Source organism: Idiotropiscis lumnitzeri, chromosome 11 (genome assembly GCF_059441095.1).
Source record: "Idiotropiscis lumnitzeri isolate Australia: NSW breed Sydney's pygmy pipehorse chromosome 11, RoL_Ilum_1.0, whole genome shotgun sequence".
NCBI lineage: Eukaryota > Metazoa > Chordata > Actinopteri > Syngnathiformes > Syngnathidae > Idiotropiscis > Idiotropiscis lumnitzeri.
In genome coordinates this window covers 11,053,648-11,067,408 of record NC_142401.1, presented here as the reverse complement: position 1 = coordinate 11,067,408, position 13,761 = coordinate 11,053,648, and the positions used below count along the sequence as shown (strand labels likewise).

General features: G+C 40.4%; 2 protein-coding genes across 2 annotated transcripts in view; both read left to right on the top strand.

Moving 5' to 3' along the window:
• col7a1 (collagen, type VII, alpha 1) overlaps positions 1-8,062 on the top strand; it is a 53,880-nt gene extending 45,818 nt beyond the window's left edge. The window contains exons 95-109 of the mRNA XM_088308902.1: positions 1,276-1,311; positions 1,456-1,491; positions 1,779-1,835; positions 1,932-2,003; positions 2,537-2,608; positions 2,742-2,777; positions 2,855-2,935; positions 4,135-4,188; positions 5,076-5,129; positions 5,210-5,272; positions 5,345-5,407; positions 5,489-5,605; positions 6,224-6,301; positions 7,694-7,747; positions 7,870-8,062. Coding sequence (XP_088165028.1) covers positions 1,276-1,311; positions 1,456-1,491; positions 1,779-1,835; positions 1,932-2,003; positions 2,537-2,608; positions 2,742-2,777; positions 2,855-2,935; positions 4,135-4,188; positions 5,076-5,129; positions 5,210-5,272; positions 5,345-5,407; positions 5,489-5,605; positions 6,224-6,301; positions 7,694-7,747; positions 7,870-7,986 — 990 coding nt within the window. The 3' untranslated portion in view covers positions 7,987-8,062. The remainder of the gene's footprint in view (positions 1-1,275; positions 1,312-1,455; positions 1,492-1,778; positions 1,836-1,931; positions 2,004-2,536; positions 2,609-2,741; positions 2,778-2,854; positions 2,936-4,134; positions 4,189-5,075; positions 5,130-5,209; positions 5,273-5,344; positions 5,408-5,488; positions 5,606-6,223; positions 6,302-7,693; positions 7,748-7,869) is intronic.
• Positions 8,063-8,094: 32 nt separating this feature from the next.
• On the top strand, positions 8,095-13,089 carry LOC148327376 (uncharacterized). The gene is made up of 6 exons (XM_088309497.1): positions 8,095-8,153; positions 9,725-9,802; positions 10,043-10,168; positions 10,985-11,134; positions 11,912-12,094; positions 12,176-13,089. The coding sequence occupies exons 3-6, from the start codon at positions 10,063-10,065 to the stop codon at positions 12,202-12,204; spliced, it is 468 nt and encodes a 155-aa protein (XP_088165623.1). The 5' UTR covers positions 8,095-8,153; positions 9,725-9,802; positions 10,043-10,062; the 3' UTR covers positions 12,205-13,089.
• Positions 13,090-13,761: the final 672 nt, after the last annotated feature.

Below are 13,761 nucleotides of genomic sequence, written 5' to 3'. Positions count from 1 at the left end.
ATTACTGTGGCGTATAATAAGAAATATCATTTTTAGAAATAATAAAAGTGTTAAAGTGTCTTGTTTTTGATGAACGCTTAGGTCTACTGCTCTCCTGTATTTTAATGTCGAGAATTATGTTGGTACGTGTCAAGCAATTTTTTTTACTTGTGAAAAGTTTTAAAACCACTGGGGTAATTTGCTAATATAATATAATATAATATATATATATATACTTTTTAAATGTAGTTATTGACACTCCTGTGAAATGATTGTGGTTTGTATTTTGTTTAATGAAATATTTGCTGCTGATTTTAATTAGCGCCATCCAGTATTATAAAATGTCTAGTTTAAAATGCACAAATTACTTTGATGTGATGTATTCTTTATCAAGTTATGATATGATACAAACTCTCTTATACCAGACACCTTACCGGTAAGTTATTTGCCCCAAGTATTGGTATCGGTTCAGTATCGCTGATACCAGCCTGAATTTTACACAGTACCAGATTGGAAAGGAAATTGATGGTATGGAGCAGTGCGGACGCTGTATCGGTCTGTCGTGGTGAAGAGGGAGCTGAGCCAGAAGGCAAAGCTCTCAATTTACCGGTCGATCTTTGTTCCAACCCTCACCTATGGTCACGAGCTGTGGGTCGCGACCGAAAGAACAAGATCTCGGATACAAGCGGCCGAAATGAGTTTCCTCCGCAGGGTGTCTGGGCTCTCCCTTAGAGATAGGGTGAGAAGCTCGGCCATCCGGGAGGGACTCAGTGTCGAGCCGCTGCTCCTCCACGTAGAGAGCAGTCAGATGAGGTGGCTCGGGCATCTGTTTAGGATGCCTCCTGGACGCCTCCCTGGTGAGGTGTTCCGGGCATGTCGACCCAGGACACGCTGGAGAGACTACGTCTCCCGGCTGGCCTGGGAACGCCTGGGCATCCCTCCGGCAGAGCTGGAAGATGTGGCTGGGGAGCGGGAAGTCTGGGCTTCCCTGCTGAAGCTGCTGCCCCCGCGACCCGACCCCGGATTAGCGGCGGATAATGGATGGATGGTATGGAGCAGCGCTACTGCAAACCCCAAAACTGCAAAAAAAAAAAAGAAAAAAAGCAGGAAACATGACCGACTTGTTGCAATAAAAAGGCTACTATTTACTATTCTCTGAAAAAAAATCTGTATTTTCCCATCATTTGAAATCAGTCAGCTTTCATATGCAGCAGAACAGTTTTAGTGCTACTTTTCACTGTGAAGCTCAGTATAATTGTGTCTGTGCGTATTTGTGTGTGTGTCCCCATCCATCAGGGTCCACCAGGGGTGCGTGGTGGTCGGGGAGAGAAGGTGAATACTAATAACACTCGATCCCTTTCCCATTTGTTCATGTCATCATGCGAGCATCAACCCATAAGCATTCTGCTCATGTGAATTAAATCCCATTGACGTGCCAGGATGAAATGTTTTGCTCTTTTTGTTGTTTGTTTTCAGGGAGATATTGGCCTGCAAGGGGACAAAGGAGAGAAGGTGTGTGCATGTTAATGTCTAATAAGCGCCACTGCAGTGGTTTGCCCGTCGCTCTCCTGCGGTGATTCATATGCATAAAGACAAACAAACACTCCGGGAAAAAAAGTGAATGTGGAGGACGTAAGACAGACGGTGAAAGTCTGCTTCAGGAGATTCAAAAATAAATTAAAATGCATAAAGATTTTATGAATACGCTCGAGGATAATGTATTGGGAGTTCACATTGCAAATGTTTAGTCACATCTTGATGACTTGGTGTGATGTTTACCGCCATATTGTCCATCACAGGGGGACACATTGCTGATTGGGGGACCTCCTGGAGAAAAGGGCAACGGAGGAGAACAAGTCAGTGAATCACACTATGCCACATCCACAACCAAAACAGCTTCATATTGTTCGGTTCAACTTTTTCTAAACTAGTTCCCCATCCTTCTGTTGTAGGGCGATAGAGGGCCCAAAGGTGTGCAAGGAGAAAAAGGAGCAAAGGGTCAAGAGGGACCACCAGGGGAGCAGGTGAGCGTGTCAGCTCACTGGAATAAAACTGCGAGATTTTTTTTTTTTTTAGCTCGTCCACTCTTAATGCAACTTTAAGTGGCACTCTGTGGACGTCGGTAAAATGTTCCCCACTCTGATATTCAATAAACATAAGAGTGGTGTGGAAAATGCAGCAAGTGCTCTCTTGTGAAGCATGAAACATCGATTCATCTTGACAGATAACAATGCTCATTCAGTTAAAGACGCTTAAATAAATGCAGTGGAGGGCCTAACTAGAATATATCTATTATATATTGGTCATGAGCAAATTAACAAACTCTCTAGTAAAAATTGTATTCCTCTCACGGTTCTGATGATTCCAAATTTCTTATGTTTTTTTGTCACAATTTTCAATTGTACGCACTACTTTCATGAAAAGGAAGAAAAACAAAATTGGAACTTTTGAGCAACTCGGTGGACACGTCACTCCAGTCAATATGACCTGAATAAAAGTGACACTTATCGCACTTTATGTTTGTTATCTGACTTGCCCTCATTTCATTGATCATCAGGGGCTGAGGGGAGAGCCAGGTGAAAGAGGATCCACTGGATTCCCTGGTGCTCGCGGCCCCGGTGGACAGAAGGCAAGCAACGGCGCTCTGCACGGATGATCATTATAATTAAACTGCATTGGAATTAATAGCAAAGCCTGATAGTTCTTGGTGCAGATCATCATCTCCCTGCTCTAATTACTGTAATTGTGACTTTTCTCTGCAGGGAGAAGGAGGACCGGCCGGCGTGCCCGGTGAAGCGGTACGTTTCCTTACGTCCAAGTATATTTCAAATTCTGCATTGTCTCTGTTTGTTTTGTAAGTTGTTTCTTTTTGCAGGGTTTGCCCGGAAAAGATGGGCTGCTCGGGCGCAAAGGCGACAAAGGAGAAATTGGCATTGTCGGAATGAGAGGGATTAAGGTACTTTGAGTGTGTGTTGCGTGTGGTTTCAAGCATAAAACGTCTTTCAGGGGTGGATGATGCTACTAACAACTGCATAACAGCATGAAATTGATTAGACTGAAGATAATGAATATGAATTTTGCCAAACAGAAAAACAAAATTTCCTCAGAACGTGTTTGGGTCAACAATGAATGAAATCAATGAGGCTACAGGAAATAATTTTTCCTACTTTCCTCTTGATTAAAAAATATAGCAAAATACCAGCTGTAAAACAGAAGGACCTGAAGTGAACGCAAATTGAAATTGCAGCTATTTTTTTGCTCCCTGACTTGTGACTACGTTAGCAAGGTGCCAAAGTGCCGACACAGGGTAGACGGATAGTGTCATGCAATGTATTTCATTTATAAATATGTGAACAGCGGGCATCAAATCCTCTGGATCAATGTATTTTGTGGGGGGCGGGGGGGTCGTGAATGATCGGGGGGGAGTCTGCCAAGTACCCACTTCACGGAGGAACCGCTTTAATTTGTCATGACTGAAGTTGGTTGTAACCACTCCCACTGCAGCGCAGCCTTCCCTCTTGAATCCACCAGTCGGCACTCATCTGAGAAATTGCCAAAGTTGGGTGATGTCTAGCCCGCCACTGTGCAAAGATATGCTTTGCAGAAATAGCCCACACACACTGTGCAGAATTTACACCTGTCATGAAAATAGAGCCCTCCCTGTAAATTACTTCTGAATTACAGAAGATGAAGATGAATTACAAGTGCAAAAGACTTCCCAAAACCTGGGCTCTTTGTTAGGATTATTTCCATTTCTTACTTTGATTTGGTCTTTTTATTTTTTTTTTAACTGAACATTAAAGTAGTCTTCTATAATAACCATATGCCATTGTCAGGGGATTCACTGTAAATCGTCTATATGTCTCAGTCTGCTCGTGCTCTTTTGCGACTGTTTTGCCCACTTTTATCTGTAAGTGCTCCCTCAATAACCATTATCATGTACAATTGTCATATCCATTTGCTTTGTGGGACTCGCTACAGAGGCTGCTGTGTGCTTGAGTGCATGTGCGTATGTGTGTGAAAACGCATCGGTCTAGTTGGCCATTGAAAGGACTGATGGCCTCTGGATAGACGGCGAGGGTGCATTTTTATCCCCTTTGTTACTTAAAAGCCTCTCCATGTGTCTCACTATGATGAACTTTTGTGCGTTTCCAGGGCGACCGAGGATCCAAGGGGCTTTGTGGAGGCGATGGACCCAAAGGAGAAAAGGTGATGGATGAGCAGAAGAACAAGAAAAAAAAAGAGAGCAATATTTCTTGGCCATTGTTTATGTGTTAAATAGGTCAAAGTGATGCGCTTACTTACGTTTACTTAAACCCAAGTGGTAAATTATGAGCTTGAAAACCTTACAAAGTGGCTTGATATGAATAGACTGCCATTTGATTTTAAGAAGACACTTTTTATATTGCTTGAAGACAGAATGAAAAATGAGGTATCATTAAAAATGGATGGGTTGAAAATTCAAAGGCTAAAAGGAAACAAATTTTTAGGAATTATGATTGATGAAGCTCTCAACTGCAAGTCGCGCATAAGTGATACAAATGGGGGGAAAAACCAACAAAAACCATCATGGTGTTACTTACGTTAAACAAATATGTAAGTGTAGAATATTATGATTCCATTATTCCTAAGTTACCCATTATTTTAAGGTATTTTTATCAAGTGATTTAGTTGATTTTAAAATATTACAATGGCTGATAAAAATGTCCCAAAAAAAATGATTTTATATAACAATAGTCTTAAAAGACTAAAATGTGGAACCAAAGTGATGGCAATGAGTAAAAGTTGTAAAGTTAAGAAAACAACCTTAATACAGGAAATAAAGCATCAAGGTCCATTTAAAAATCGTATTAAGTCCAAGTCTTATTCAGACACAGGTTAAAAGTCATTTTTAGGATTCTAAAAGGGAAATGTGAAATGTGAAATGTCACTATTTCTTAAACTTGTAATAACAAGAGGCAGAAAATAGAGATGTTGTCTTCTCAATGCTACTTTTCATCTAGAATAGGTGTTTTCTACTTTTTCTTTTATGTAATGATCTAAATGTAACCAATAAAGAAATGTGTGTGCGTGTGTGTGTGTGTGTGTGTAATCAGGGGGATAATGGCTTCCATGGGCGTCCGGGCCTGCCAGGACGAAAAGGCGATCAGGTATGGCAACGAGCAAAAGCAGCTGTCACACGTTTTGCTGTCGTCGCTGACGACAACCAAAATGTTTTTTATATTTCCAGGGTGATGTCGGCCCCTCCGGAGCCCCGGGCATCCCAGGAAAAGAAGGACTAGTGGGTCCCAAGGTGCGTTGACAGATCTGAAAACTACAGAAGTGTGTCACTGAATGTTCACGAACGCCACAATTTTCTTTGCAGGGGGACCGCGGCTTTGACGGGATCGAAGGCTCGAAAGGAACTCAAGGCGACAAAGGTGAAAGGGTGAGGGAGAGCGTCCACCTCCAGATTGTGTTCAGCTAATGATAAGAAATATATGATGAAGTGTGCCTGTAAACCATGCAGGGGCCGCCTGGTGTCCCTGGCCCTCCTGGGCCCAGAGGAGCGGATGGGCCACCTGGACTGACGGGCCCCCAGGGAACGGCTGGTGCTAAAGGCCCTGAAGGGCTCCAAGGACAGAAGGTGATGAGTCATGACTTGATTATAAAGACAAGCCAGATGTACTGCACAGTGAGCAGACATCACAGGGAAGGAACAATAGCTGCATGTATTGGAGTTTGCTTGTTGCAAAAAAAAAAAAAAAAAAAAAAAAGGCGTGTTGAATAAACTAGCGTGTTTTGCTTGTGCTTTATTGTGGCACACACACCCACACACACCGACCTCCTTGAGTGACTTGTGTGTGTGTTGTCGCGTTTGCCATGATTGACAGTTGGATAAGCCCTGACTTTGACCCGCTTGTCTCCTTCATCGTCAAGCTCATAAATAAAAAAGCGGCTGACAGAAGAGCAATATCTCTCTTAAGATTGCACTTACTTTCAGTGCAACGCAAGGTTTTCTTTTTTTTAGTTCTACCGGAAAGTCGAACACGTAGAAGCGAGATTTACCTCACTAAGCCTACAGAGTGCTTTTATTTGTTAACATTTAGGACTATTTTGCAGTAATTGTGTCATGCGCAAACCAATTCTGTTCATTGAATGTATTTATGGATGGAGCAGCTACTGCTTCTGGATAATGAGTCATCTGCATGAAGGTTTTATGCCACATTGTGTCAACATTTTTTTTTTTGATTTTCTGTGTTAGGGAGAGAGAGGGCCTGCTGGTCCGGCCATGGTGGGTCCTCGTGGTGTTCCCGGGATCCCAGGGGAACGCGGAGAGTCGGTTTGTGATTTCCCCTTTTGTACATTTCTTCAATTATGGAAGGCTTTCTAATATAAAATCTAAGCAGCTGCAGAAACCAATCAGCAACTGCTCGAGTTGTATGCCACAGAAAGGGCAATATTCAATGTGAGACTGAAAATGACTTTTGAAAATGATTCATTCTCGTGACAAATTTGAGGTAACACAATTTGAAACTTTAAATTGGCCGTCTATTTAGAAGAGCAATTCTCAGAATGGGGAGCGAGTACTATGAGTGGTGTGTCTGCTCACTCTACTAGTAAGCGAAAGAATCACTGAATTAAATAGGAATGAAATGCACAACGTTGAAACCATGAAATCTGATCAAACATATCAAAAAGAATTTGTCGGCTGGCTGTTTAAAGTTTTTTTCAATTTATTACTTTACAATTTGTGGGTTGCAAGTAGAGGATGTTTTTTAAGTACGGTTCAGTGGTATTTAACTTCAGAACTATACACTATATTTGCAGTTAATCTTTAACTCTTTCAATGCCTTCCATTAAAAAAAAATATAATTTATTACCAGCCACTTTAGAGCATTCTGACTCATCTTTCAAGGCTCGCTCAACGTCAACACCAAAGCTACCAAATTAAAGATTAGACTCTTCTTTCATCACACACACACACACAAAATATATTGGAGCATACTCAATTTTTTAGTAATCAGCAATAAAACATGGGTTGATTTCACCAAAATCAACTTTGTCGCACCAAAAATACATACAGCGAAAAAACGAAAAAAAAAATAATTAAAAGACAAAAAGAAAAGAATTTTTTTTTTTTAAATGCATTGTTAATCTTTAAATTGCATTTTCAATATTTTATAGTGTAAAGACGAAACCCTCTACCTCGCCTTGATGAACACTTAGGTTTACTATGTTACGGAAGTTAAACGTTACTCATCATCATGGTGGTACCTGAAGAAGCAAATATTTTTTTTAGGTTGTACTCAGTGCAAAAAGTTTGAGAAATATTGATTTACAACATTGGTTATGCATGAATATATTTGAACTAGGTGCTTTTCCACCAAAACACCCATTTAAAAAAAAAAATAATAATAATAATTTCACCAAAGTATAAATCATTCAGCATGTTTTTTATGACGTCACCATGAAGCCACTTGTCCTTGTCATCTATCACCTCCGTGAGCTGCTCTTTTTCCGCATTCATGTGTGTCTGCTGCATTTGTGTGCCTCTAATCCGGTTTATAGGCAATTACATGATATTATATCAGCTGTATTTCGAATTCTGAAGAGGGTTTATGCTGAATTGACCTTTCACTTTGACTTTGCATTTCGTTGAGTGTCTAATGAATTATTGTGCTGCAGGCCACTCTGTGGGTTGTGCACGTCCTAATACCTGTCCATGTTGTAGGGGGACATGGGCCCAGATGGAGCCAAGGGAGAGAGAGGAGAGCCAGGCATGACGGTCAGTACTTGAGCCCACGGCTCATTTTGAAAACACTGACGCGACTAACACAATCCTGTCAAATGGTTGTGACACTTTGTTTTTCGGTGGTTAATTATTTCCCCTTCTTATTTGTGATTCAGGAGACCGAGGTCAGAGAGTATGTACGCACGGAAATGAGTCAACACTGTGGTAAGTCTTGGATGCAGTTTGCATTGCTAATTCATAGGTGTGCTGTCCCCAAATTGAACTTCAGATAAGATGGCCGTGTATGACTCAACTGTCACAACTCAACTGGAAAAAAAATTGTTAGTGAACGATAGCAATGTCACGACCCTTTTGAACTGACGTTTTTTTTTTTTTTTTTTTTTTTTGCTGGCTTCTGGTTCTCCGTCCTGTCCATCTGTTTGCTGCGTAGCATGCGGAGGTAAGTGAGCTGTCGAAATGCAGCACGAGAGAAAGGGGTAGACACATGCTGTGATTCAGCATGAGTCATATTCCACATACTGTATGTACGCTGCGGCAGGCTCTGCATTAATAACAGGCAGTGTAGTGTAATGTGCACACATCGGAACTGATTCATCCCAATAATATGTTCAAAAAGTGATTGATTGCTTTAGTTTAATTTTCAAACTTTCTTGGATTAACAGTTGGTGTCCTTGTACAGATCTCAAATACTCCTAATTAGAACCGGTGAGAGTGTAAAGCAACTTAATTACATCCATCCAGCCATCCATTTTCTACCACTTATTATTTGGGTTAAAGGTGAAGGGTAAGATTAGTGATGGGCAACTTTAATACTGGAGTGGGCTACAATTAGTCATCAGCGCTGTTAGGGTGAGGGGAGAAAGGGGGGGGGGCATAGGACCCACTAACCAATCAGAACAAAAATGCTATTTCGACAAAATATATGCCTATGTCCAAAAATACGTGCTTTTAATATATTTAATTTTTGGGAATACTTTTTTACATGTATAAAATACTATCCTAACCCAACAACAAAGAGTTTGAAGCTAATTACCACATTCTATAACTATGTTTTGCCAGTGCGCATCTCCTGCATAAAAAAATACTGTTCAAGGACAGCACAAAATTGCTCAACAAAGAAAATAATGTTTAGTGCAAGTACTCATTCTCATTCTTTTTTTTTTTACAAAAATCAACTTACTGAAAAAAAGAATATATATATATATATATATATATATATAAATTTAAAATATATATATATATTTTATATTTTTTTCCTCAACAGAGTTTCTGAAGTACATTAATATAAAAACATCATCCACTTACTTTATTGACCAAATTCGATCAATATTATCTTATGATCTTATTCATTGCTTTTGTAATGAGGCTTTGTGGATACACTCTGTATTAAATAATTCATATCGAATAATTTCCGACAAAAGCGCTACTAGATATTCTTTAATGATGCTTCATTTTGATTGACTTGCAACAATAACTATTCATTTAACAATAAATTAATTATCGACCAGTGCCTAACTGTGCGGCATAACATCGTCCGCAAAAGAAATAAACCCATTGTTGTTAAATATAACATGCGTTCATAATTAATTCATACAATGTGTATAATTAGCCAAATCCTTTGCAGGGAGACAGATGCATGCCTCAAAATAAACATGGGCATTAATCAATATGCATTACTTCTGAGAATGAGGCCAAATCAATCATTTCAGCCATGATTAATTTATTGCTTGGCACACACTTGGTGATAGGATGCTTAATAATGTACATCCATGCAGCGTGCACAATGCACTGCAATGCCGTTGCATGCAATGGTCACATGGACGACCCTTTTGTTTGTTTTCATGTGTCAGAACGCCGAAATAACCTTTGCGGTGACTTTGGGTTCATTTTCTGAGCTTCTGTCCTTTTCTTTGTTTCCGTGTCCTCCTGGGTTGAAATATATACCGGCTTCTTCTCTCCACTGTCTGGCCTCCTTCGGTGCCCCCTTTTCATCCTCCGCATCCTGTGTAGCCATCTCGGCGTCAGGTCCTGTCGCTCGTTCCCAGCCCTTGGCTGCGGAGCAACTTGCAGCCCGGAAGGCTGTGGAGGGTGAGTGCGTCCGTGCGTCACCCTGCTTGTTGGTGTCTGTGTCTTTTTGTCTGTGCGTGTGCCTGCTGTCACTGTTGGACTGAATCATTGGTGTGTGGTGTTTTTTTTTAGAAAAAGAAAACGCAGGATTCCCTTTGTAGACTTTTTTTGGCGATTGTTTGGGTGTATTTATTTCCAGGCATGCACAGATAGTCACTTTCCGCTATTTGGATGTGTAGCATCTTGCCACTGGTCTTTCAGGCCGTGAGCTGCGCGTGGTGATGAACACCAACGACCCCGACTACGAGCACATCTACTCCATCGAGAACTACGACGACCCCTTAGATGAGCTGCTTTATTTCCCTCCTGCTGACAATCAAACTGACGGTATTGGACTTGGCTTAGAGCACTTCGTTTAAAAAAAAAAAAAAAAAAAGGGGGGGGGGTTGCGGGCGGGCTGGAATAGTTCACAAGCAAGCAAGAGTTTTACAGGCAAATTATGATTCTCTGACATTCATCCGTCAAAGTCGGGGTTGAGTGACACGCAACGATCGCAAAGCATGCTGGTAATTAAATGTCTGAGGGCAGCACTTGAACACAAAACAATTCAGTCAAATGTCATTCTTGCCAGTAAGCATACTACACACAAAATGGAAGGAAAGTGACGTGACATGGTTTGGAACTATTAATTATTTTTTTAATGGAAATGTATTTAAGCATTTCTATTTCTTTCATCCTCCATGGAGGCAAAACAAATATATTTTTGTTTTGAGGAACAGAAGACTTTTATGAATCTCAACTTGGATGACTAAAAACATGTTTTTTCCATTTTCTGACCGACCCAGGCTTCTAAAAATCCCCGCGAGGACCACCACACACAAAACGCAACCATGATCAAAGCATGATGCTAAGCCCATTCCTCATTCAGTGTCTGCTAGCAGAAAAATACAAATTCACAATCAGTCCACTCTTTCTGAATTCGGAACTTTAATGTACAATATTGTAATATGTTGGTGTCATTAACAAATCAAAATCATTTAATGAAGAATGCGTGCATTTTTTGAGCTTCTTGCAGACTAGTTTGCCTGAGCAATTTTTCAGCTGTCCCACAACCAGAATATATTTCATGTGCTTAGAAAAAAACTATGTAACCATTGTGACCATTCGCTCACCAATCTCTGCTGCAACCTTTTGTTTCCACAGATGAGCCTGACAGACAGAAAACAGCCAAAGTCGAAGCCAGAAATGCCCCTAATGTTGTGAGAGTTGGTGGAGAAAGAGGCGGCAAAGTTCCAGCTCTGAAACCAGCCAAGCCCAGAACAGTCAGGTCCACCAAAACAGCCCAAGGCGAAGGTAGGGAAGGTCGGAGCACATTTGGGGAATCGTAACATCGGGGATCAAACTTTTTGGTTATATCTCAGGTTGTTTTTCGATCCAGTAAAACTCAAGTTACAAGCAAAGTATTGACACACCAATCAATTATTTAATGCATCTGGAATTGAAACCACAGAGGACATTTTGACCAAGTGTGCACTTTATGGTTTAGCTTTTCAGTTTCAAAATGGGAAGAAACATCTTTTCAGATACACAGAGATTACAAGTCATACCTACAAAGTCAACATCTTGTGGGAAGTTTTTCCAGATGCGTTGCAGTTGTTATACTGTAGCTGCAAAAGGGTTCCAAACTTCATATTGCTTTCCTTTTTATGAACAGCATTTACTTTGTTAGGGAAAAGAAATCAAGCAATCAAGGTCCTGTAATACCCTCGCACGTGGGCAAGGAGAGCCACTGTCGCAATACACTTTCAGCCTTTGGTTGAATGAAGACAAATAAAAGCTGAGAATACTCGCTAAAAGCTGCTGTGGAATCTCACAGGGAGACTTAACTAGGCAACCGACTCCAGCTTCTGATGGCACTCGCTTGGCCACGCCCCTTAAAGGCACACCTACACCAAACAAAAAAAAAAAGGTCTTTTATTAGGTTTAAATGCGTTTTCATAATATGTAATACAGTACAGTGTAAAATCTCACAGAAATCAAGGGTGCTTGTTTTTGTTTTTTTGGGGGGATCTACTCTTTCTTTTACGCCGCATCTCCTCTTTTTTTCCTTCACGTCAACGTGCACTGCAGCCCCAGCCGAAGCGTGCCTCGTGCCGATGGAGGAGGGCAGCTGCACGCGCTTCACTTTGCGCTGGTACTTTAACAACCACGCCCAAGCATGTAGGCCCTTCATCTACAGCGGCTGCGGAGGAAACGACAACCGATTCGTCCACTTGGAGGAGTGTGAGGAGGTGTGCCTTGGCAAGGCTCAAGGTAGACACACACACAGAGACACGTGTGTGTACATTTTTGTTGTACGATGTGCATTGTTTCAACGTTTCAACTGTTCTTCAGGGTCTCCCTTGCTGCAAACAAGCCGGTGATGGTGACCAGGTCCTTCTCCACGCAGGAGCATCCGCCATTTTCTATAGCTTCTAAATCATGTTACATATAAATGGTAAATATTTGTTTTTCTTTATTTATTATGATTTCCCCAACAAAACACACGTGCTCGTTTTGCTTTGTCCATCTGAAAGCATGCACCAAACAAAAAAAGGCAATTGTGCTTTTAAGAGAATATTCACAGAGAAGACGAGCTTAACTTTTTTTTTTTTTTAATATAACTTTGCAATAGTTTTTTGCAAGTACTGTATGGCAGAAATTTGCAAATTGTCCCATGGGGAATTAATTTGACTTAATTTGTCCTAAAATGTTTTGATGAGCACAAATAAAATGTATTCTGTCTCTGCCAGTGACGAAGAACAATTATATGATCTTCCACTAGATGAAAGAAGTTATATCCACTTGTTGCTCTTCATATAACAGATTAACAGCTTTGTGGGCCAGATTTCTCACTGAGTAAGTGCATATTTGTCAATAAATTGAGACGATTTCAGTAAAAATATTTTCTGTGACACTTTTAGTTTGGTGGTGTGCCATTTTCTAATTTTAAATATGTTTGGATTAATGGTTGGGGTGTACTAACCTTGACAAGGCGTTTGTATCTTAAATTACAATTCAATGCGCCCTCCGGAAATAACAATATTCTGAATAATTGCTCCTTTTACATTTTATATTGAATCATGTCTTCACAGCAAAGTTTACTATTGAAGATTCAGGTATCTTATTTTGTAGGTTTCTGTTATTTGGGAAAAGTGTGCTATGCATTTTTAATCAACAGAAGTAGTTATACAGAAAGTAAAAAAAAATACTGTGTTTTTATGATTATTATTATTAATGCATTTTGAATAAAATAAATGTAAACTGTTTCTTAGTGTGTGAACATGTCAACATGAATTCTATGATAACATCTCAATGTCATCTGCGCCCACACAAGACAATTTCAATTTGTGCGTGTGTGTGTGTGTGTGAGTGAGACCAATCAAGATGTTCCATTTTCATCAGCATATTTCATTAATGAGAGGATTTTCTGCTTGTTGGCCACGATTGCCTGCGCCTTTGCTTTTCCATGCTGTCTGCCCTCGCTTGATTTCCCCAGATGGGAGCATTCAGTGACTCCACATCCACTTGAGCACACTTCTTCACCTGGCATCATTTCTAAAGTCAGCACACTATCAAAGTCAGCAGTGTGACAGCTGAAACAAGGCAAACACACACAGTGGAAAACACCTGCTGCCAATTGTTCGTTGTCAGAAGTGAATGTTGTCGTCTGGCTGAGGAATGTCAAGTTAATTGCAGAGAATCCAGAAGGCCTTAGTCTGGTTGCAAAAAAAAAAAAAAGAAACTTTAATAGTTGTAGAACTGTAAAATCTGCTGCCACGCCAGGAAAAAAATCTTAATTTACATTATAATATGATCTTTGTTTTAATCAGTGGTGGACCGTCAAGGCCTTCTCTGCTGGCCTAACATAATCAAGAAAAAAAATGATCATATTCTTCACATTGATACACATCACATATTATATCTTAGTGTTGTATTTT